The 24,233-nt window shown below is 37.4% G+C and overlaps 2 protein-coding genes and 1 long non-coding RNA gene across 18 annotated transcripts; 2 read left to right on the top strand and 1 right to left on the bottom strand.

The window, feature by feature from the left end:
- Window positions 1–4,157: 4,157 nt before the first annotated feature.
- Window positions 4,158–7,376, top strand: LOC103972397 (reticulon-like protein B21). Of its 3 annotated transcripts, none has more exons than XM_009386746.3 (9): window positions 4,159–5,449; window positions 5,535–5,597; window positions 5,668–5,770; window positions 5,861–5,935; window positions 6,019–6,172; window positions 6,265–6,359; window positions 6,433–6,498; window positions 6,762–6,884; window positions 6,976–7,376. In XM_009386746.3, exons 1-9 carry the CDS (start codon window positions 4,792–4,794, stop codon window positions 7,112–7,114), a joined length of 1,476 nt encoding a protein of 491 aa, XP_009385021.2. In that variant the 5' UTR covers window positions 4,159–4,791; the 3' UTR covers window positions 7,115–7,376. The 3 variants fall into 3 exon arrangements, with proteins under 3 accessions (XP_064995535.1, XP_009385021.2, XP_009385004.2); XM_009386729.3 differs by having other exon boundaries at window positions 4,160–5,449; window positions 6,265–6,334; XM_065139463.1 differs by lacking the exons at window positions 6,762–6,884; window positions 6,976–7,376 and adding an exon at window positions 6,609–6,733 and having other exon boundaries at window positions 4,158–5,449.
- Window positions 7,377–8,887: 1,511 nt separating this feature from the next.
- On the bottom strand, window positions 8,888–9,894 carry LOC135631536 (WRKY transcription factor WRKY28-like). The gene is made up of 4 exons (XM_065139271.1): window positions 9,772–9,894; window positions 9,431–9,694; window positions 9,228–9,344; window positions 8,888–9,151 (listed from the first exon to the last, which is right to left on the bottom strand). The coding sequence occupies exons 1-4, from the start codon at window positions 9,892–9,894 to the stop codon at window positions 8,888–8,890; spliced, it is 768 nt and encodes a 255-aa protein (XP_064995343.1).
- Window positions 9,895–12,599: 2,705 nt separating this feature from the next.
- Window positions 12,600–23,939, top strand: LOC135630914 (uncharacterized). Of its 14 annotated transcripts, none has more exons than XR_010494185.1 (4): window positions 12,603–14,060; window positions 14,249–14,310; window positions 20,317–20,377; window positions 23,205–23,939. It is a non-coding gene; the product is annotated as an uncharacterized LOC135630914 (long non-coding RNA). The 14 variants fall into 14 exon arrangements; XR_010494178.1 differs by having other exon boundaries at window positions 20,300–20,377; XR_010494186.1 differs by having other exon boundaries at window positions 14,230–14,310.
- Window positions 23,940–24,233: the final 294 nt, after the last annotated feature.

Below are 24,233 nucleotides of genomic sequence, written 5' to 3'. Positions count from 1 at the left end.
AGACATTTGATACAGCTTTTATTGTGAAAGTTTAGAAGCTTAATGCATGTTAAAGAATGAATAATTAACATGGTAAAATTATCTGCTTGCAACTATGAATGTTAGCAACTTGGGTTCGGTTTGGTCTGAACTTGCCCGACGCAAACCCGATCGGGTTGGGTTGGGCTTTGTGGGAATTTGAACCTAACTTTGAACCAAATCCAATCAAAAGCTAACTTAATTCATAGAATTCAGCTATATATGATATTAGTAAATAGATTTGACCCGACCGATCTCTCACTTGATCCGATCCGAATTTTGATTGGGTTCGATTTGGAAGTCCAATCAGAGGGCAGGTTGAGTTAGGATTGACCTCCGATACAATCAAATCATCTGAGTTGTTGTCTTACATGAACCTAACCCTCTCCAATTGTTTTGCTCGTTTGCTTGCTAAGAAATATTATCACTTATGGATCATATTTTGTATCTAAGATGATAGGTAATATACTATAGGTTAATCAACATTCGATACATAACTATAATGCAAAGTTCAAGTCATCTTCCATCTATCCATTGGCATAGACAAGAGTCCAAAGAATATTCCATGAAGTATTTCTTCTATCCTGAATATTTTATCCTTTACGATTAATATAAAAATATATCCTTAATATAACAAGATGATGATACATTTTTTTTTAACCACTCAGAGTTCGTACTCTCAAACTTAGGGTTACTAACTTGGGCGTTAAAGGAATCGGATCGAAAAAACTCTATCTTTCTCAATTTTTGCATAGGTAACACCTCGAGAGCTCAGTGTTTCCACCTCGGAGGCACCTCAGGCAGCCCTATGCATATGGGTCCAAACTACGTCAAATTGACTAAGACATCGACGACTTATTCTCCTAATAGTTTTTACACTAGAAGAAGAGTTCAATGTCATAGGAATGCTCGTCGACCAACCCTCTCAATGAACACTCAAGCGAAGGGGCTCTGTCCCTGACCAATAGTACTTTCTCCTGAGGCATGACTGATAAAACAATAGCCTCACAAGTTTGCTCCTAATCGCTAGCAAACAATTAGTGATGAGATAAACAACCTATTATGAGTAGGGTTTATTGTTAAGGTGCACTACTCCTAATGGCTCACTAATATTGTACTCAGATGAAAAGTCTAATAAAAACTCGATAAGGTTGCTTGATTCTATCGATCTCAACAAGGCATATCTAAAGGATAACTATTTTGGGTCATGAGCCTCTCTCCTTTATGGATACATTCTCAAGAATAACCAAATAAGAATGGTATCAAAGAATCAAAAGCATACTTTCTTTATCATTGACCGAGACACGTATTGCTATTGAGTCATGTCATTTGGGTTGAAAAATATAAGGGCAACATACTAACATATGGTGAACAAGATATTCAAGTATCAGATTGGAAGGAACATCAAAGTGTATGCATATGACATGATAGTCAAAAGCAGAATGGTTTACTCATATTGATGGACTTGATTGAGATATTTCAAGTTCTAAAAAAATTCAACATGCGCTTCAATCTGGCCAAGTGTGCTTTCAGAGCTAACTCGGAAAACTTCCTCGGATTCAACACACACCGCAAGGGAATAGATGCAAACTTAGAGAAGGTGTGAGCCATATTAGAGATGTGCCTACCTTGGTAAGTAAGGAAAGTCTAACAATTAACAAGGCAAATAGCAACACTCAATTGATTCATATTCTAATCAAGTGATAAGTGTATACCATTCTTTCAGGTAATAAAGAATCTAAAGAGCTTCTTATGGATCGAGGATTATCAGGAGGCTTTTGAAAGACTAGAGCATTATAAACCAAGGAGTGTTAGGAGACTTTTGAAAGGTTGAAGCACCACCTCGCCTAGTTATAACAACTCTCCTCCTCTACTTTTGAAAGGTTGAAGCACCACCTCGTCTTTATTTTGCTACCATTGACTTAGTTGTCAGCTCGGTGTTGATTCGAGATGACTCAGAAGCTCGACATTTTCATCTCGGAGGTACATCGAAAAACCATATGTATATAGGTCCGGACTACGTCAGGCTAACCAAGGCATCAATGATATAGAGAGGGAGTTAATTTTTCTCCTCTTATAATTAAAACAAGTGTCCTATCAGGATAATTTCAAAGAGACACCATTGGATAAAAGGGTTTGAAAAATATTAAAATCTACCATAGTGGAGTCACAAAGTAAAATGTGTCTTAGGAGTCTGAATTGGTAAAACTCACCCCGCATAAAAAGATTCGTCATGACGAAGGTACAAATCAAAATATGCCTGAGGAATATAAGTTGAAAAGATTTGACCCATGTAAGGAGATTTACCATAATGGAGATACAAAGCAAAATATGCCTGAAACATATGAGTTGAGAAAATCTAATATGCATAAAGAGATCCATCATAGTAGAGGTACAAAGCAAAATATGCATATGGTATATGTGTTAGAAAAACTCGATATTCATAAAAAGATCTATCACAACGGTGGCATAAAGCAAAACATGCTCGAAGCACAGAAGTTAGAAAAACCCGACCCACGTAAGGCGATTCATCATGGTGGAGGTCTAAAGCAAAATGAGCTTGAGAGGCGTAAGTTGGGAAAACTCGGCTTATATAAGGATATCTGTCACAACATAGGTACAAAACAAAATATGTTTGAGGTATATGAGTTGAAAAAACTTAACCCACGTAAGGATATCCGCCATGGCTAAGACACAAAACAAAATGTGCCCTAGGGCATGAGTTGAGAAAACTTGACATATGTAAGGAGATCCACTATGGTGAAAGCACAAAGCAAAATATGATCAAATCACGTGAGTCGAGAAAACCTAACTCGTGTAAGGAGATCTGTCATGATGGAGGCATAAAACGAAATGTGCTTGAGACATGTGAGTTGAAAAAACCCGACTCATATAAAATGCGCTTGATATGTGTGAGTTGAAAAACTTGACTCGTATAAGAAGGTATACTATGGCGGAAGCATAAAATAAAATATGCTCAAGGTGCATGAGTCGAGAAAATCTGATTCATGTAAAAAGATCCGTCACAACGGAGATAAAACAAAATGTGTCAGAGGTATATAAGTCATGAAAACCTTACCCACATAAGGAGATTTGCCTCAAATGAAGGTACAAAGTAAAATGTGTCACAAACACATGACTCAGGAAAACTCGACCCACGTAAGGAGATCCATCACAATGAAGGCATAAAACAAAATATGCTCGAGGCGCATGAGTTAAAAAAGACTAACATACATTATGAGATCCACTATGATAGAAGCATAAGGCAAAATGTACTTGAGTCGTGCGAATCGGGAAAACTCAACCTACGAGAGGAGTTTCTAAACGCTCTTGTGTCAGATAAATTAAACATCGCACTTCGAGCTCTTCTTGCAAAGAGGGGAGGGAACAAATGATAGAAAATATATTATTATTTAATCATCATGTGTAGTCCAAGTCACATTCCATCCATCTATCTGCGTGGACAAGAGTCCAAAGAATATTTCACGAAGCATTTTCTCCTGCAAAATATTTTACGGAATATTTTGTCCTCCTGCGATTAAGTACAAATATATATCCTTAATACAATGAGAGGGGGTGGGACCTTTTTGGACTACTCGCATTCATATTCTCGGACTTGGGGTTACTAACTTTAGCGTCGAAATGATCAAGTCAGGAAACCTCTTCCGACCTCAGTTTTCGTGCATATGATATCTCATGAGCTCAGTGTTTCCACCTCAAGCAACTCTATGCATACAGTTCGAACTACGTTGGATTGATCAATGACTTATACTTTTAACATAATATTTGCCTTGTAAAAACTTTCTTTTATGAGAGGTGACTCTCATAATTTATATCTTCTAAGCTCTCATCAGCTAATATTTGATGGATATATTACCTCCAACGAGGAAAGATATTGGCATGTACATGATCTCTCTAGTCTTATGCATTACTTTTCTTTTCATTTTATATATATGCAGAGTGAGATTATATCAGCAAATGTAGATTAAAGTATTGAAAAATAGGAATAAAGAGTGGCCATACCAACTTTATTAGGTTGAGGAAGGTAACCTGCTCCATCTACCAGTCTTTTACTCCACATAATATTATTGTGTTCTGCTAAGTGATCAGTACAAGAATGCTCCTAAAACAGCAGCTTTTACAGATGCACTTGTGATGACAGTTTGATTGAATGTTGAATGCATTATTGTCAGGTTGGTGAGTGATCGACATTCCAAGATGAGCCCTCAGTTGTTCCAGCAAACTCCACCCACCATGAACAACCTTTAACATCCTCCTGCTCTTAGATCTTCTTTTCCCTGGCAGGGGAAGCCATCGAGCCTGATGCATCTCCAATGTACAGTCCCCAAAGAGCTCTGAAAGCTTGGCCCAGTACATGTGCCACCTCTATGTGTCTTGCTTTCCAAACCTTGAAGACATGGCTTCAATCATGGTTGACCCACCACAATGGTAACTCTCACATGTTCATCCTTTTAATTCCTTGACAAAGAGCTCAAGAATCCAATGATGACAGCAACCCCTTCCTGCATCAGCCTCAGTTCTCCCCTCTCCTTACTGTAAAGGAATCACCACAAAGAATTAATTACCTTCTGGCAAATCTCAGCTCATCATCCTCTGCTATGCATCTCTCAGTACCCAGACACAAGATAAAGAACAGCTGAGACAGGAAAGTGTAAAGGATCCTTGCGGCAAAATCCTTTTCTCCAATCACTTCACTGTTCCTTCCATTGAAAGTTAAGTTACAGGGGAAGGCGAACAAGAAGGGGGGCAGAGATGCAGAGGAGTACTAAAAGGAGGGTCGTAATGAGAAGTGCAGTGGTGGTGGTTGGCTCCGCTCGTAGAACCACGATGAAGATGGATGAAGCTAGAGGTGGAATCAAGGTCTTCAATGGAAAAGAGAGTCACAAAAATGACAGCAATGCAGACCAAGGAGGAGAGCGCGGCTGCAGGAGACTGAGGAGAAACCAGAGCGACAGTGTTACACCTTGTACGCCATCGAAGGAGAATGCGTTGACTGAGAGGAGTGCAGTCAAGATCCGGAAGGCCAGTTCGGACCTGTCAAACTCTCCAAAGACTTCAACCAAGCCGGAGCAAGTTCTGCTACTTGGTGATGGTAATAAAGGCGACGGAGGTGAAGGAAAAGTGGAGGAGGAAGTTGAGATTGAGATAGAGGGGGGAGATAAGAGCTTTGTCGATAAAAAGATGGATCAGCCGGAGGAGAAACCGATGAGCGTGAGAGAGGAGGAGGAGGAAGAGGAGGATGACGAAGATGAGGTGAATTATGAGAACCAGGAGATTCCCGTGCCATCACAGGATGCAGAAAAGGATCAGCTTCCTGTGAGTGTGTCATCAATGAACGTGGTGGAAAGCAAGCAGAATCCTGTGACAGAACACAAGGCGATGAATCCAGATCCGGCAGTTCTACCTCATCGTAAGCTGTGAATTCAGCATTCCATTTCTAACAGTTATTTCCAAGTCCTGTTCTTGAGATCTTGGTTTCTTCTGTTTCTGATCAGCTGAAGCGGCAGAAGAAATTTTTGGAAGCAACTCCGCGAAGAACAACAGAATGCAAAGCATTGGTCAGTGCTCACAACCCATTCATCTCCTCAAACAGCTCAGTACATGATTCAACCTCTTGAATTGTTTCAGCAAACTTGGTTATGTGGAGAGACGTATCGAAATCAGCCTTCGTTTTCGGTTCAGGAACCTTCTTCCTCGTCTCCTCCTCCTACACCAACGATATCAACTTCAGGTCAGAAGACAGCATGCTCAAACTGCAACTTAGCATCTCTTGAAGAAACAGAACATTGCAATTGATGGTGTAAATTCCCCCATTGTGCAGCCTAATCTCGGCAAGTTCATATGTTGGGCTCTTCTACCTTGGATTTGCATTCCTTTGTAAGTCCATCTTGCGCAGGTAATGAACTCAAAGGAAACCAACATGCAGAGCAATCCATCTCCTCCGTTTTATAACAGTTCTTTTCTTCCCACGTGACACAGAGGAGAAACAATGGAGTGTGACGAGAGGGATGAGAGGTACATGGTGGGAGAGGAAGAGGCAATCTGGCTCCTAAAGCTGCTCCTTCCTTATGTTAATGAGCTGCTTCTAAAGCTCAGAAGCCTCTTCTCCGGTGACCCTGCAACAACTTTGAAGGTAAGAATTTGGTTCTGCTCTCAGTATCAGTACTTTATTCCATGTTGGCTTACAGACAAAGATGTCTAATGTTAGTCATGTTGCTGTGGCAGTTGGCAGTGCTGTTGTTTGTGATGGCAAGGTGTGGAAGCTCCATCACAATCTGGAGTCTTGCCAAACTGAGTAAGATTAGACATGGAAGACAAAAGTAAAGCATTCTTTTTGTCCCGCAGCTAAGAGAAGAGGATGAGAGTTTGATTCCTCTGTTTTGCTTGCTGCAGTGTTCTTTGGAGTCTTCACCATCCCAAAGATCTGCTCCTCTTACTCCACTCAGCTGGCAAAATTTGGTCAGTGGATGCAGTAACTTTTGTTTGATTTGATGTGAATCTTTAGTAGAATCCAAGTCACTCCTTAATCCTCTTCTCCACATGCAATTGTTGTCTTGTGCATGTGCAAGCCTTGTGGCATTCTAGATCTGAGGTAATGACCTCACGTGGTACAAGCGCATGCAGGGTTTCTCTGTGTCTCAGACTGCAGGGAAACAGAGTGCACGAGAGAAAGCTCATTCACACGTGGTACAATTTCTCATGCATTGCTGTGCATGGTGTAGGCAAGTTTTGGTTGGAGCGGCTCGGAGATGGATGGGAGTCATGCACCCACAAGAAAGCAGTGGCCACTGCAATCTTCGCCCTCGTTTGGAACATCTCCTCCACGGTTGCTCGCATCTGGGCATGTGAGCATCCTCCTCGTGCAAGTGACTCGATCTCCTCAGAGATGAAGAGCTATTCTCCATGACTAATGCTGTGTTCTCTGTTTCGAGGCAGTTTTCATGGTGGTGGTGGCTGTGAAGCTCTACCAGCAATGCGCAGCAGAGCACAGGTGGTGTGGGCAGGAAGAGGAGGGACAAAAAGACTCTGTGGCAGGACAAAGCCAGGGACTTGGATCACACCAACACAGAGGTAGGAATCAGGTGAAGAGAGAGGAGAAGGGGGTAAAAGTAGGAGATCCAAGAGGAGGGGTTGGAAAGAGATCAAAGTGAGTGATGGTTGTCACTTGTGGTACTCTTGTGATGTGATGAAGCTACCTTCACTGGGCACATGCTTTGCTTTCTTACTCCCTGTCAACAACATGATCGATTTTGGTCAGAGCTAATGTTTCTGTCATTCCTCTCTGCACAGTGGTTTCAGAGTCCAATCTTTAATAATATCCTGTCTAATTGGAAGGATCCCAATCTGTTTGTGACCTCTCTCTCTCTCTCTCTCTCTCTCTCTCTCTCTCTCTACAATTACAATACTAAACTATGATCACATCATTAATTTGTAGAAGATTACATGAATTGTTATACAGTAATTTATGCTCAGTAAAAAGATTGTTTTATCAAAATAAATTGACTATAGGTAGGACTAGCAATGAGATTGAAATTAGTCTTATTTCATTCAAGTAACATAAATATGCTTTGGTTTTTGAAACACAAACCCAATTATAAGTATTCTATTCAGATCTAAGTGGATTAGGTAGATGCAGATCCCAAAAAATAAACTTTTTTTCTTAATTTTAATGGGCTTTTTTACCATAGAACCCATGGGCTATTATTATAGACAACTCATATACAATTTGTGAGATTGATTGGGTTATTATTGTAGATGCCACCACTTGTCACAACAACAACAACAATAAAATTATAAATAGCAAGCCAAAAAATTCTAACTTTTTGGGATATATGAATATTTTACCATTATTAACTCTCTAAAAATATTTTAAAAATAATATTAAATTTATTTTTTATTTATAGTTTCTAATAAAAATTTCTTTGGTCTCTTTCTATCTCTTTGAGTACTACTAATACTAATTATCTAACTTTTTTCACTACAATACCTATATGCTTCAATATGATATGTCCATATAATATTAAATGATTATTTTTTTTTTCCTTTTTTATCATCTATTGATGCTACTCCTAATTATTCAGAGATAAAAAAATATTCCTTATTTGATCTTTCCTTATTTCAACTTTTCTTGATTGGAATTATATCGATTAAATCAATTATTATTGAATCATCTAACTATTAGTTGATGGTTCGCCATCTGCTGAATACTATACAAGCAGTTCATGATCATCATAAGGTGTTGTAAATGAAGTAGAATCATATGTATTCTTTTGTAATAAAAAGTTATTTTTCTTAAATTATTCACTGAAATATAAACTCTTAATGCACGACCAAGTTAAAAGGTCAGAAGAACACCGAAGTTTAGGATGCTGGGAGACATCGTGTATGTCCATGTTGGGCATCCATGACAAGTCCTCGTAGCAAGCACAGTGAGCACGTTGATTTAGATCACTGCTTGGAAATAGGAAGAGGACGGAGGTGGAAGCTGTTGCAACTACAGCAGTCCCAATTCTTGACCTTCAACGAGGAATCCATCCACACACGTGTTTTGACTTGGTTTCTTTACATGTTGGTCTCCTTTGAATGATCCAATTAGGTAATGTCTGCTGCCTGTCCACGCAGTTACATGAGCTATATGTCAGATACATCAAATTCAAGATGTGAAGTCATCGATGAGTTTGTGTGTGTTGATTGTTTCGCTACCACGGTCTTGATTGCACAACATCAAGAACTCTTGCTTGATCAAGATGGATGTTATATGAGCTTTGTAGATCCACAAGGAACCTCTTGCCAAAAGATTTCTATCCACATATCACATGAAATAACAAGGAAACAGTTCTGTGGGCTGTTACTTTGGAGAATATGATCGATACATCCTCCCAGAAATGGCAGCAGCTAAAGCGGTCTTAAAAGCTGTGTCGTTCGTCAGGGACACAGCCATTTGCTCCACCAAATAGTCCTGCTTATGCTTCTTCGATGCGTGGGATCGATCGGAAGCTAAGCTACAGTGTCTCAGTGCATGTACACTTCCGGGATGAGAAGGTTGGCCATGGTTGTGCTCGCCCTCGTACGTAGCCACTAACATGGATGTATCCTCTGCGCTTCTTTGCACCTGTGATGCACAAGATCGATATAGTTCATCCTTTGATCGTTCCATAACTGATTTAATCGATCTCTAGTTTATCTACCTTCTTCTTGACCGGACAAGATGGAGCAAAGGAGCATCTGTAGTATGCTCTTGGGCAAGGGTTATCTCTGGTCACCTTCTGCCCATACTTCCTCCAATGATGCCCGTCTTTCACCACCTGAGCGAGCAGCACAGAGATAAGCTTCATGTCAATAACCTGTCGCGGAAGCATAAGCCATAGACGATGAAGTATGGGAGACTCACGAGGCTTGAGTCAGATGGATCAGTGCGAACAAACAGCTTCGAAACTTTGGGGTTATGCTCTCCTTCCCTAACTCTCATGCCAGTATCGGCCGCATCCTTCGTTCCTGATGAAACGCACCCTCCCTCAGAAGAAGTGTGTTTGGGCAACAGATTGGTCATCTGACGCCGGAGTGCGCCGTACTTGGCGACCATGGCGGCGAGCGTTTCCTTCAGCACCTTGTTCTCCTCGTTCACGCTGTCGAGCTCCGCCTCGAGAGCTTTAACCTGAATCGAGAGAAGACGGAGATCAGATCTCCTTAGTCAAACAAATGCTCTGAGCAAAGAAGAAAGCTTATACATACCGCACATCGTTGATGAAGATGCTGACTCACATCGTCGTCGGCATGTTTGGCTTTCACCGCAGACTTGCCACTGAACCGAACTGAGCCGATGCTGAGATCGAGATCGACGGAGATCGGCTCCATGCTTGCAAGGGAACGGGAGAAGCAGGAAACAGGGACATAAATAGGAGTAAGAGATGGAGTTCTGATCGAGGACAAGGTCATGGAGGAAGTGCGGCGAGCTAGTCTTCATGTGCATGTCCATAGATGGGGCCTCGTGGATGTTGACGCGGTTGATGTTGTGGAGATTTGGAGAAAGAGATGGAGTTCTGATCGAGGACAAGGTCATGGAGGAAGTGCGGGGAGCTAGTCTTCATGTGCATGTCCATAAACGGTGGATGGCTGTCGAAATGGAAGTCAATGCGTGCGCGTTCAAGTCAAGCGCACACATGAGCAGCCAAAGATTGACGATGTTGACTGTTTCGGAGGGACTTGTTGACTTGGTTTGTACTTTTTCATATATATATATATATATACGAGCGTTTTTCTTTAAAAATATAATTTAAATATTTTTCAACCAGTAATCTTTATTTTTAAAACAGTACTCTTAATTAAAAAAATTAAATTATTTCTAAAAATTTTCTCACATGTTATAGTATTTTGACTTATTATAATGTTTGATCATTATAATAAAAATACTATGAGACCTTCTTATATTATAAATGATATAAATATATTTCTTATCTCAACTAAACTAACTGCAAACCTAAAACTATGATATCATAATGGTATATGAAGAATGACAATCAAAGTGATGCAATATGAAGTCAATTTTTCATTAACGTTTATAATATTTTTAATATCTCAATAAAATACTATAATTACTATTGAAAAATATTGTAAATAAATGAAGTCAGTTGAAAACTAGCAAAAAAACAGATGGAAAATTTTGATGAAATTTTTTTTGAGAGGTATTTAATGTATTTTAAATTAAAAAAATATTATTTGAGAAACTATGGTATTATAATGGTACAATATAAATATAAAGTCATTTATAATATTTTTCAATAATTCTTACAGTATTTTTAATATCTCAATAAGGCACTATAAACGTTATTAAAAATATCATAAATAAGCCAAACGAAAATATTACACCAATTGAAAACTAATAAAAATTAGATTCAAATTTTTAATCAAAAAACTTTTGAGAGATATTTTAGTTATTTTAAATTAGAAATATTATCTGAGAAAAAACAAAAGGAAAATGTATCCTTTAGAAAATACCTAAAATATGGATTTTTTTAGATGAATCACTATATATATACACGTAATTTATCATAATCGTTATGAAATTGATGTGGCACCTACTGGACTGAGTGTGGACCATTGGTTGTCTCGCCTAGTCAATTCAATCTACATAGTCCACGTGGCTGTCATAATTGCAGCAGACATAGTACATATGAGCCGCTGACCTGTCCTCGTCTCCTCCTCATGTGTTCATCCAAGTACGTATTCATGCATGATTGGCTGCTTCACCGACAATCACCACTTGTTTCTCTCTGCTCCGTTCTTCTGTGTACAACTGCATATATATCTCAATACTGTCATCGAGATATATATGCAGTTGACGAACACAGGAAGAGCATCCAGGTGTCGATGAAATCATTGGCTTTGCAAAAACGTTTATAGTCCATCATGATCAGCGATCCAACTTGAGGGAATTTAGAGTCATAACTCGGTCGAGAAAGGATTTCTTTCTTTCAAAGTAAATGTTTGTCTTGTTAATGTAATTGGTAAATAATTAAGTGCCTCCAGCATAAATACTCTCTTTAAATGTCATGCTGACATGACAGCTCTGATTGATGTATTAGCATCACCGAACTCACTGTGCTTTGCGTGTCAAATTTTTACTCATTAAAAAAAATAGTTATATCATCACCTTACTATAATTGATTGATTTTGAGGATTCCTCCCAAAATGATCACCACCTAAAATTGGATAAAAATTAATAATCTCTGTAGCATTTTATCATGGTCCACGTGTGACACAATTTCCACCCAACGGTGTTAGTAGAGTTAAGTTGCCTGCATCCGCTAGCTTTGACCCTTCTCTCGGGTGATGGGCGGTCTTTTTCCTCTATCCACAAATTGTAGGCGATGGGGACCGAACATTCCACCATCCGAAATTAGAAAGTTTTTTAATTTAAATATTCGAGTAATGAAAACACTGTGTTAGTTATAATTTCCAAATGTTACATTGAAAAGTCTTTTATTCTTTTTCATATCTTTGCTCCCAAACCTTTTCTCTCTCTTCTCTCTCTCTCTCTCTCTATATATATATATATATATATATATATATATATATATAATTTTAATTAAAGTTTTTAACTTTAGACATATCTGTGTAAAGAATTTTATCTAAAATTCACCTTATATATGAAACAAAATGACTTGTCTGCTAAACAACGAACGAAATCGTCGGCAGCATAGTGGAGATTACCCCTTTTTCATACCTATATTTTGATTGGAGATGGGTCCCACGACGGTGTGCTGCCCCAACCACATCCCGAGGCCGGGAGCGAGTAATCGACGGCGGGCACCGAGAAGAATTCCTTTAAATCGGAGGGATTGGAGGCGGGTACCAGTACCTCGTCCCCATCAGCGTCTCTCATCGATGGATTCCCAAAGGGCCCCACGTCATCATCCTCCTGCAGCCGCCACGAGTACAATGGGTCAAATCGCAAGTAGTACCCGACACCACGAGAGGTTTCCACCAATGCCCTCTCGACAACGGCTTACTGACCTCATTCGCCTCGTAATCCTCTCCGCTAATATCTTAGTTACGTCCCTCTAATCATCTAATTAGATGGAGAGAGCTCGAGTCCCGTCACCGCCTTCCCTTCTTCCCCACCCTTTATAACGACAAGATGAGCGAGTTCTTCTTGCCTGCGGCTTCCTGCGGCTTCTGCTGCTGTCGTGACGATCCTCTCTCTTTCTATTTCTTTTGCGATGTGACTATTGACAGGATTCAGATCTGACAAGGGAGGCTTTGGGGTGGAATTCCTTGTGTGGAGGGGAAACAAAAGGGAAAGAAAGATCGAGATTTTAGGTCAAGAAATGAGACTTAAGGAGAATGAGAAAACGGATGGTTGACAGAAGAGAGTGAGCACAGGGCGGAGGACAATGGTATGATACGATGCTGTTTCCGTTGCGTGCTCACTTCTCTTCCTGTCAACCTTTATTATCATCATGAGCTCCACCCTCCGTCGCCTCTTAGCGATGAAAGGGAAAAAGATACAAAAGATGAGATCTTTATCTCGAGCGTTTTGTTTTACATTTATTCATTATTATTATTAGGTTTGCTGCAGCTGTTCGTCTCTCGTTTCTTCCTTCTCTTTCTGTTTGTGCGTGTCAGATGTTGCGTGAGCGTACAACGCAGCGGATGATTTCCAAGGCCGGTTGCGAAGTAATTGCTTGTACATACGTTTCTCAGTCGAACTGTATCTTTCTTGCACCGCGTCTGGAGAAATTATTGCTTTCTGTGGTTTCTTGTGAGGGTTGGGGGAAAGTTTGGGGAGCAGAACAAGCTGTATCAGTTGAGCTTTGAAAGCAAGAGCGCGACTTTTGAGGTGCGGGAGGCGACCGTCCGTCTGTTCCCTCGTCGAGAATCGGACCAGATTTGGGTCGGATAGAGGAGGCGAGCACGGCGGGTACATGCATTTCCTGCGCACTGTGCGGGACTAACGAAACCACTGTTTGACTGGTCCTTTCTCTTCTCTCTCTGCGACTTTCTGGAAACATTTTCTCTCCTCTTTGTGTAGGTAAGGATTTGCTCTAGCCGTCTCGATGGAGGCCGCTGATGCAAGAAACGGCAGCGTCGCCCCTCGTAGTTCCTAGGGGAAAAATCGAATTTTGCCGACAGATTCAAGTTTCTCCTTTCTGTTTCCTATCTCCCATTGTAGTCGTTGTTCACAAGATCTTGCTTTCTGGCTTGTTTTAGACTGTAGGGGAAAAAAGAAGGATTGTTCATCTGTTGACGGCAACCCTTTTGCTATAGCTGTCTTTTTGTTCTTATGTTGGACTTTTCGCTCTTGGTGACCTTCACAATTCTTGTGCTGAGTCTTTGCCTTTCCCTGTACTCCACCTTTAGATGTACTGGGTGTGGAGGTTGCAGGAACCAATACGGAGGAAGGAGAGATCTCACTTGCCTTCCCAGATCTTACCTAGTCTGAGGTTTCCATATTTGGGGCGGTATTAAAGTCTCAGTACATTGTTTCATGTCGGACGTCTCGTGGCTTTTTCTCTAGTGGTGTAAGATCTGTTCTCTTTTGACTGTATAAGTCATGTAGTCATAATATCTTGATCCGTGGACATCTCTTTAGCTGCCATCACTTCTTTTTCCCTTCCTCGTTCCTTTGTTTCTTTTGTCGGATGTCACTGTGAAAAACCGAAGGCTTGCAAGAACGATGATTTCTTTTAGTTTGTTCTTCTGTTTCTAGGTGGAGTGAATTGGATCACTGGAAGGAGGCGGTTCCTTGAAGAACTTCTTTATGCTCTCAAGGTCAGCCAACTTCACTGGATTTATATGCTTTTTTCCTTCTCATATGTTGTTGAAGCTCAGTAGTTACCCCATTAAAATGGTTAAGATACAATCTCTTTTATCCCATATCAAGATATTAAAAATATCCCTCTTCTATGAGGGTTGGGTGGGTTCAATGTCTGAGGGATGGGTGTGTTTTATGCAGTTTCACGTTGACCTTTTTTGAGAGCACGAGCTTCTTTTTGGATGAGCAAAATTATAGTCAACTGTAGATATCATCTAGGATTGATCAGTACACTGTGAATATAACTACATAACCTGTTTAAATGTATATGACATGCTACATCTTCCGAAATGCATTTTTAAAGCAAGAAGCGCTACTTTATTTTTTTTTCTTTTACAAAGAAATGTCACAAGTGACAAATATAAGAGTCATCAGCACAACAAACAAAAAGCTCTTACACTGATGGCAAATGTCAGACACTCTTGGCTGATACCTGATAAGCTTTTTGGTGAGTTGCAAAATAAAGAGCACCACCATTCACCTCAGATCTTTTTACCGTGAATCAACATTTCCCAATGAGGAGCTTCTAGCATAATATAAGTGTGCTAGATACTCTGGGTAAGAGTAGATGTCTTATTTGTATAACTATAGTGGATGAAAATGATGGTTCTCTAAAGCATTTGTTTCAATTGCATCTTTGCTTTAGAAAATAGCATCTTGGTAAATAGTGTTTCAGCCTACTGGCTATTGTTCGTTGTAGGGTTTTAGTGCTGTGCACCAAATTGTAATCACCATGAGGAGTTTTTTTTTTCCCAACAAGATATAAACAGTCGTTTAACATTGTATGCTGTATTCTTGTTCATTTGTCTTAAAATATTTCCTAAGGTGTGAGATCATGAGATTTTATCAAAGTCAGTGCTAATTACTACAGATTGATCTTTTATTTGCATCTTATTGCCTCTTCTTTGGTCTGATTAGTGTGTCAGGTTTCTTAGACATGTGGATCATTTAAACTACTTTCTGAGACTCTTGAAAAGGCTTGTAAAAGTGTCTTTAATAGCTAAGCTAACCTCTCTATCCTCTGAACAAAAGCTGACATCATTGCACAGTTTAGTAAATCTTGTTCTTGAGGACCCATAATCTTCATCTAGATGGATCAGTCTCTTTAGCTGTAAGACATGACATCATGTGATCCACTGGGGGCTCTTGATCTACAAGATTATTCTTGTAAATAGATCTTTACAACATCCTCTATTTTTTTTCCTTTTAATTTGATAACTGTCATCCCTGATCCCATTTTCTTCTTGGGACTCTTGATGAAGTTTAGATCTGATCATGTCTCCTAATCCAATATCTTTTAGTCAGTTCATCTCTAATATTTTTACCCACACTCTCCTATTTTCTAAAAATAATTAATATGTTCTTTTGTTTTTTACACTTCTTCATCTTTAGAGCAGTGATGTATGCTAAGTTAGTCTCCGATGAATTTGCAACCTTGGAGGAACCCTTCCTGTAAGGTCTAACATCAAACTTGAGGTTTGTATACATTAACTTTGCATGATTGAATCCACAGTTCTAAACAGAATGAATCATGAAATGAATATAAGTGTGTGACTCCCCTGTTCAGTATCTCGTTGATATTGCAACCAGGTATTGATGCAACAGGACTCCAATTCGGTCCTACTTCTATACTAAGTTTGATTAGTTTAAGCAGCTATCTTTTGCTGGTTGAAGATGAGTGATCGATGGACTAGATGTCAATGAACTCAGCATTAGCTTGTTATGAACGATAATATTTTAATTTGTCATCAGATGTATCACTTCTTGCAAGTGTCATTATATGGAGTCTTGATTGTTCAGCTTTTAGATTGAGGCTATTTGAATTAGGTGAGTGTATAATGAGGTGTTATAACTAGTTCTTTGAGGGCTAGGCATAAGTATGCCAAGGGGTTTAAGTTTAACACATACATGTACACCTTGCCACTTTGCTATCACCAAGGTTGAATTTATGTCGAGTCAAGCTAATGCAGAAAATGCAACTCTGGTTTGTATATATTGGCTCAAACTTGAGTTAAGACTGGTTCAGTTTCAGATGCTCGCCTAAGCTGTTGACTTGCATGGCTATATATTCTCTGATCATCACTTTCTCGAAAGCTTTTATATACACAATTTTTTTCTTCAATGTTATATATAATGATTTTGTTGTTCAGAGTTTAAACTTTTCGTTAGCACTCTCCTTGAAGCATATGATTGTGAGAAGTTTAATTGAATTTATGTTTATCTGATAACATGTGATTCTTGTCAGTTTTGTCATTACATAAATTAAGCTCATTATTCTGTGGATTCTTCAAAATAACTGTAATTGTCCCACCTTGACTTTATAAAAAAAATATAAATCATCATTTTATTATATATAATTTACAAAAAAAATATTTTTTTTATATATTTTGAATTTAATTTTTTATCTTTACAATACCAAGTATTTTTTAACCGAAAGAGATTATATCTTCTTGGTAGGGCTATAAATGTTAAAAAAATCTCTTCCACCAAATCTCAATTTTACTATGAATTAATAGGTTACTTTAAAAATAAATATAAAATAAAAATAAATCAACAATCATTACAAATACATGAAATATATTCGAATATTAACTATTAAATATGCATTGATAATATATCAATTCATTATAAAACATGTTTAAAATAAAATTCTTTTATAATAAACAAAATCATACATTAGTCACTATCTATATATCTAAATGACATATATAACAATAAGGTACAAAGGCATATATCACACATAATACTGTACTCTCCCAATAGTTGATAGAGAGGTATACTCCACGAGATAAATTTCTTCTAACAGTGGATGAAGTAATATCCCTTGTTTGCCCAAGTGGAGACATTCCCAACAACAGATGGAGGAATAGATTAGTCATCATAACTAACAATCAGCTAATCCCTAATATGAATTACTTTACCTATAGTTGGCAAGGATACATAATCAATCATGATCATTAATTTATATTCATTTATTCATTCATGTATATAGTCAAAGAAATATTATGATAAAATATCACAAGAGATCATGATATATGATCTGCTAAACAATGTTCATTGGTGGCTTGGCACTGTGATGGGCTCGTATCTCCTTTCATTAGATGCACTTTCAATATGGACCATTCAACACAATCATATATACTACATAATAATAATAATATTAATATCATTAATTTAATCTTAATAATATTTAAAAATCATTAATTAGTTTTTGTTGATATATTCATATTAAACTTTCAAATTCATTAAATCATAAAGACATAAAGACATCAAAGTCCTCAACCAACTAGATTCCTAATTGGAATAATCCAATTAACTTAAGCAAGATTAAATTTAGTTAGGATCTAATTGAATTGGCCTCTAATCTTTATTAAACTTGAAACCATCGTATGGTCTAATTTGGATTTAATTAGTTTCACTTAAGTTAAATAAGCTTGAATGAGTCAAATTGGTTTCGAATCACCATGAATTGACCTGATTGATCAAGTCGGTTTGGTTTAATCAACTAGTGACCTTAAATCAATAAGGGAAGGGGAATTGGACTAGGAGCTAGTCCATACTAAATTGACTTACTTAATCATTCAACTAGTCATATGTGTCGCATATGCCTCTCCTAAGTTGCATGTTGGATAGAGGTGTAATGGGTTAGATAGAGGATTGAAAGCATGCCTAACCTTAATCGCATAGTTAGGCAGGCATAACCTCACATGCCAGGCTAAGCTTTGTCGCTAAACTAGGCCAAGTTTGGCTCACGAGTTGTGTCATCCCTAGCCACATGCATTGAGTCATTCCTGGCTATATGAGTTAGGTCGTGACTAGCCATATGAGTTGGGTCGTGCCTGACCACATGAGCTATACTATACTTAGCCACATTGGTTGTGTCATGCTTCATCATGGGAGTTTGGTTGTATATGCCACATGGGTTTGGTTGTACCAAACCATATGGATTGGATTATACTTGACAATATAGGCCGAGTCATGTCTGGCCACATGGGTTTGATTATGCTCGACCACATGGTCTAGGCTGTACTTGGCTAGAAATGCTGGGTCAACCTAGTTTGGCAGATCAACTTTACTCAAGTCAGACCTCAATTAAATCTCTTTTATCAAATTAGGTTTTAATATTTTTAAAAATATTTTAAATTATTAAAAAGTAACTTAAATCCATGAATTAAATAATTTAAATTCATGGTCTCAAATTAAAAAATAATAATAATAAAATTTCACTTATAATTCTTAAAACATACATATATTAAATGAATTCAAAATATTATTTTAATCTAAAATAAAAATTTTACAATTAAATCAATCTAAAATTCATTTAAGCATAAGAGACCATTATAAGTCAAATAAGCATTTTAACATCATAAATAAATCATTATTTTTTATTAATCATAAAATTTTGTAATTAAAGTATTATTATGTATTATAAAATTATAATAATTTTAATATTAAATATTTCAAAACATGAATCAAATCTAGTTAAAAAAGAATAGAGAATCCTATCTCTCCTTGGGAATCCTTTCTAAGTAATAATTTAATAATAATAGATGAAGATTAGCCAAATTAGTGTTGGGAAAAATTATTGCAATGGAATAATTCTTTCTCTTTGTGTGTTAAAATAGGTTCCTCATCAAAATATCAACTTATTACCAACAAAAAATATTAATCAGAGCAACATAAATAATAGAACAATAAATCAATCACAAAGTGAGACATCGAATTTTTACGTGGAAAACTCAATACGAGAAAAACCATGGGACTATAGTCCATTTTAAACCTCCACTATCACCAATAATGTTAATAGGTTTATAATAAGTCTTCTCAGGAATAACTAAAGGATCACCATAACATCAAGAACATAGATCTTGGCTCAACAATAGCATATCATCATTACCATAGATGGATTTCATCAAAGGAAAGGTTTAGGTCTCACCAAGTGGGTATATTAGAAAATTACCTCAGAGAGCACAAATCGTAGATTGGCACCATTAGGATTGTAGAGCTTGTTGCATGAATTCTCCACAAAAAAATTGGACCAAAGCTGATGAAGTTTAGCTATTTGATCGTCTAACAAAAACCTCAAAGCCTTAACTTTTTCTCTTCTCTCTCTCTCTCTGTGTTTTGTTTTTGTGTCGTTCTTTTTCCGTTCGCCCACTTTTCACTCACACAAGATCCCAATTAGAGGAGTTGTAATAGTACTAAAATTTTGAATAAATCAATAATAAAAAGATGCCAATCCATAAAAACTTTGAACATCTTATAAGGATGTTAGTGTTGGACAAGTCTGAATAGTTTTAATCTTCTCAGAATTACTTGGATACTTGTAGAGGGTTAAGATGAAGCCTAAAAAAACTAGGCTAAAGGACATGAAAGAGCACTTCTTAAGATTTGCATATAGTTGTTCTCTTCAAGATTGATATGATAGTTCTCAAATGTTCAATATGATCAAGTTTGTTGCGACTATAAATAAAAATATTATCAAAGTAAATAATAACAAACTTCCCAATATAATGACGTAGAATTTGATTCATTACCCGCATGAAGATATTTAAAGCATTTTAAAGTCCAAATGGCATAACTAGTCATTCATATAAACCTTTTGAAGTCTGGAAAGTAGTTTTTCATTCATCTCATTGTTTAATACGGATTTGGTGATAACCACTTCAAAGGTTAATTTTAGAAAAATTTTGAGCACCAACAAGCATATCAAACATATCCTCGACACGTGGAATAGGAAATCTATACTTTATCGTAATTTGGTTGATTGCTCAATTGTCGATGCACATTCATAAAGTTCCATCATTTTTTTGAGTTAATAAAGCTGAAACGATGCACAGACTTAAGCTTTCTCAAATATAACTCTTGTACTGTAAATCCATAACTTGTCTATTTAACTCTTAATGTTCTTTTGGACTCTTCTGATAGTGAGATTTGTTTGACAAGATTGCTCTTGGAATTAGATCGATTCAATGTTGAATGTCTTGAAGAGGAGGCATGGCACTTAGAAGTTCTTCAGAGCAGGTGTCTTTGAATTCCTCCAAACTATCTTCTACTTCACTAGGAATTTCTATAGGCTGCATGCATTCTTTAACAACTAACATAAATGCAACTCCACTTTCTTCACTTTCTCTTAAACTTGTTTAAAGTTAGAAAGGTATTTCCTTGCCTTTGGGTCAAAGGTTTGGGAGCAAACTCTTCTTTATATGACCTATAGGTGTTCTTTCTACCGTCATACATAGTTCACCTATCATCTTGTCGTAGTCTTCCAAAAAATATATGACTAACATCCATTGGTACTACATCACATCATATATCATCTTTATAATTTTTGTCAATCGAAAAAGTAACTAAGCATTGATTAATAACTCGCACCTCATTGCATTTCTTGAATAATGCAATTTGATATAGTTTAAGATGTGGTTCTGCCTTAAGCTTGAGCTTGTCTACTATATCTTGACACAATGTTCTCGCAATTGCCACTATTAATAACAAGAGAACAAACTTTGTCTTGAGACTTGCAGCGTGTCTTGAAAATATTATTTCACAACTATTTTTCATTGTAATCATCTCTTGGAGTAGCAAACACTCTATGAATTACCAAGCATGCACTTTCTTCGAGTGCAATTTCTTTAGAAGCCTCCTCAGGGTATTCATCATATGTTAGTTTTTCAAGATCTTCAAGTTATTCATTGTCATCTTCTTCTTCGACAAAATAAACTCATGTATCAACTTATCTATTTGGGCACTCAATTCATAGTGTCCTATTTGTTTGCATTTAAAGCAAGTAGGAAGATGACTAGTGCGACTAGATTGCCCTACATGGTTGGTAGGAGTTAGTTTAGATGTATTTTTTTCATGATTTCACTAGCTTTTGTTCCACTAGCATTAGAATGAGCTGAGCCAACTTTAGATGAGGAATGTAAAAGAACAATAGAATAACTCTTTGGTCCACTTTTAGCAAGTTTTGCTTCAACTTTTAACACAAATTGATACGCATCAAATAACCTCCATAGTTGTATCTCCACTTCATCTCAAATCATAACTCGTAGGTCGTCGACATATCTTGCAACAAGGCGTTCTTATGTCTCTTGAGTGTTATTTTGGGCCATCAACTTGTAGAATTCTTCAATGTAGTCGATGATGATTTTGCTACCTTGCTGAAAATTGTTAAATTACGAAAAGAGAGTTTGAACATAATCAAATATAAGAAAATTCTCGCAGATATCATCTTTTCCCATGATAAAATCTTCATCTTCTCTTTTTGAAGGAATATTTTTTGCATCTTGTCCCACTAGATTGAAACATAACGTCAAAGTCTTGTAGTAATTAATTTTATTTTTTGATCTTCGAGTATCTCCTCGTACTCAAAGAATTTCTCAATAACATTAAGCCAATCAAGAAACTCTTTAGGTTGAAGTCAAACTCTCCATGGATGAGTATCCTATAACTTCTTTGGATGCAAGGGGATTTATGTCTTTAAATTCATCACTTCCATAACCATGAGCTTCTAGAGCCATGAGTTTCTTGACGTTCGAGGAGCATCTCTTCAACTTGTCTTCTTAATGTTTCAATTTTTGCATTCTTTTTCATCTCTTTATAGTTACATTTTTCTTTCGCTGTAATGTAATTGCCATAAGAATGATGTACTCCAAGAGCATAGCAAGGCTCTAATATCAAATGATGTTAACAAATAGGATGAGATAAAAAGAGGATGAGAAAATAAGTAAGATATAGGACGTATAGAACTCTCTATTCCAAGACATACTAAGAGCTAATAGCTTTAAATACAAAAGTTTAAGAATGTTTCAAAAACTAGAATATCACATCAATCTTCCTTCCTTCCCTTTTTATAGATACTTGTACGTTGAATCCCTCAACTACCCAATTAGTGAGTCATGATTTACTAAAAATTAAATATAAATCATAATACATATTAAATTTATTTTATATTGTACCTTAATGGTTTTTAATTTTCATAATAATTATCTTTAAGATACAAATCATTTTTTTAATTGATAGAATTAAATTTAAAATTTATTATCTTGAAACTTGAAAATATTAAATGCTCATCGCATCATAAATATATTAGTATGTTGAGTGGAACAGAATCGTTTGTTGCCTTCAATCTTTTTAAAGTAGGGAAATTGTGACTATATCCTACTTCACTCATTTCGGTTGTCTCATTAGGCTTTGTTACCCATATGCGTATACATTTAATAAGAGCCAACACTTTGGACACTTGGGGGCTGTAGTCTATTTAAACATTAGTAACTGTTACGATTTACTACAAGTGTTTTGCTGTGATTCTAATCTTCTGTAGAGAACAGCTTCTTGTCAAGCTTTCTTAATTACCTTGTATTTTGTTATAACTACTTGATGCTGATACTTCTCAGTTTATATATTTTCTGCATGTACCTCACAGTATCATCTTATCATAAAGCATTTACAAGAAAACATAATTGCATGCATACACATTCAATGTCTAAGACATGCATGTATGGGCTCCCCTCCCAACTTTGCATCTGTACATGTGGTGGTCATGGAAGTGGTAGCTTGAATGTTCTACAGCATGTTTGTCAGCAAGGCAGGAGCCCAAGTGCCCAAGTGGTTGTCTGTGGACTGCAATTGCTGTTCTTCATGGAAAGCATATATTGTGTTTTTTGGTCAACTAGAACTGTAGACTCTGCTTTGGCTGTCACCTTTGATATGTTCATGTTGTCTTACATCTACCTGAGACCTTTAATTTTTATGGATTTAGATCTTTAGATGCAGGAGCTTTAAATGGCCTCAGGGCAAATCATTTTATAGAATAGTCTATACGCTTACTAACATATTTCCTCCTTGCTAGACTGGAAGCAATAACATTGATGCTTGAAAATTCCTCCAAAAAGATAAGATTGCTGTGAAGCTCAAGTGAATCATCAGGATTCTGTCCTCACTGGACTAGATGATATAGCATGATGACAGCAGATGCATATCACATCGGATGTCTAATGTTCTGCACTTATGTTCTGTATTTTAAGGGGAAGCATCGGCAGGTGGTGCCTGTGCAAGGAAGCCTAGCGTCAAAGTATGTGTGCCTTTCATCTTTTTCAGAGACCAAACAAGAGTATCAAAAGAAGTACTCATTTTGGATGCACAACTCCCGCAGTGGTCTAAATGCTTTCAGGTGGGAAGTATGAATCTCTAGTTTGCTGCAACCAGTTGATTGATGCTGAGCTAAAAATACGTCTTTGAATACTGATTCTACTCTGTGGGATTAAGGATTAGAAGAACAGGTGTGTTGAAGCGTTGGAATTGTCCTCCCACCAAACCCGCTCAACTCCGGTCACGGTGGCTTTTGTATGCCATTGAGGTTTGTTTATTGCTTTATACAAGTAAAATTGACAGTCTTCCTCACTCGAAGAATGCCTGTGGTTCTGCCCTGACTGAATAAAACTGAGTTGGTAATGATAGTAGCAGTAGCAATGTTCCCAAAGAATAGAATTCCTTTGAACAGTATGTATTATGTTCAAGCAGGCTGCTATTCGTCTAATAAATTGTAACATCAATAGCCACAGGGAATTGAAAAGATTTCATTGTCCATTCAGAGTTCTACGATGTTATACACTGTGATGCGATCAGTATTGATGGAGTACGTCTACAAGATTACGGGGAGAAGGAGAAAAATGCTGTGCACTGCGATGTGATCAGTATTGATGGAATACATCTACAGGATAATGGGGCGAAGGCCTTTCTCTTGAAGGCTCTTGACAGCTTCAGAGAGGCACTGCTTCGCAGGAACGAATGCAACCGCCAAGTCCTTCAGCTTCTGGCTTGCGAACTTGTAGCCCTTCCTCGGTGGATTCACGTCGTCCTTGCACCTGCAACGATGTCC

Source organism: Musa acuminata, chromosome BXJ3-2 (genome assembly GCF_036884655.1).
Source record: "Musa acuminata AAA Group cultivar baxijiao chromosome BXJ3-2, Cavendish_Baxijiao_AAA, whole genome shotgun sequence".
NCBI lineage: Eukaryota > Viridiplantae > Streptophyta > Magnoliopsida > Zingiberales > Musaceae > Musa > Musa acuminata.
The sequence above is the reverse complement of the archived record's forward strand: the minus strand, read 5'-3'. Positions and strand labels throughout refer to the sequence as shown.

What these genes read in the sequence shown, in the direction of transcription:
- LOC103972397 (XM_009386729.3), top strand. Translation starts at nt 4,792, where the DNA reads ATGCAGAGGAGTACTAAAAGGAGGGTCGTAATGAGAAGTGCAGTGGTG. An exon ending in CACTCAGCTGGCAAAATTTG is followed by an intron (nt 6,499 to 6,761) that starts GTCAGTGGATGC and finishes TGCATGGTGTAG; the next exon opens with GCAAGTTTTGGTTGGAGCGG. An exon ending in GGTTGCTCGCATCTGGGCAT is followed by an intron (nt 6,885 to 6,975) that starts GTGAGCATCCTC and finishes GTTTCGAGGCAG; the next exon opens with TTTTCATGGTGGTGGTGGCT.
- LOC135631536 (XM_065139271.1), bottom strand. Translation starts at nt 9,894, where the DNA reads ATGGAGCCGATCTCCGTCGATCTCGATCTCAGCATCGGCTCAGTTCGG. An exon ending in ATCTTCATCAACGATGTGCG is followed by an intron (nt 9,695 to 9,771) that starts GTATGTATAAGC and finishes CTCTCGATTCAG; the next exon opens with GTTAAAGCTCTCGAGGCGGA. An exon ending in CTTGTCCGGTCAAGAAGAAG is followed by an intron (nt 9,152 to 9,227) that starts GTAGATAAACTA and finishes TGTGCATCACAG; the next exon opens with GTGCAAAGAAGCGCAGAGGA.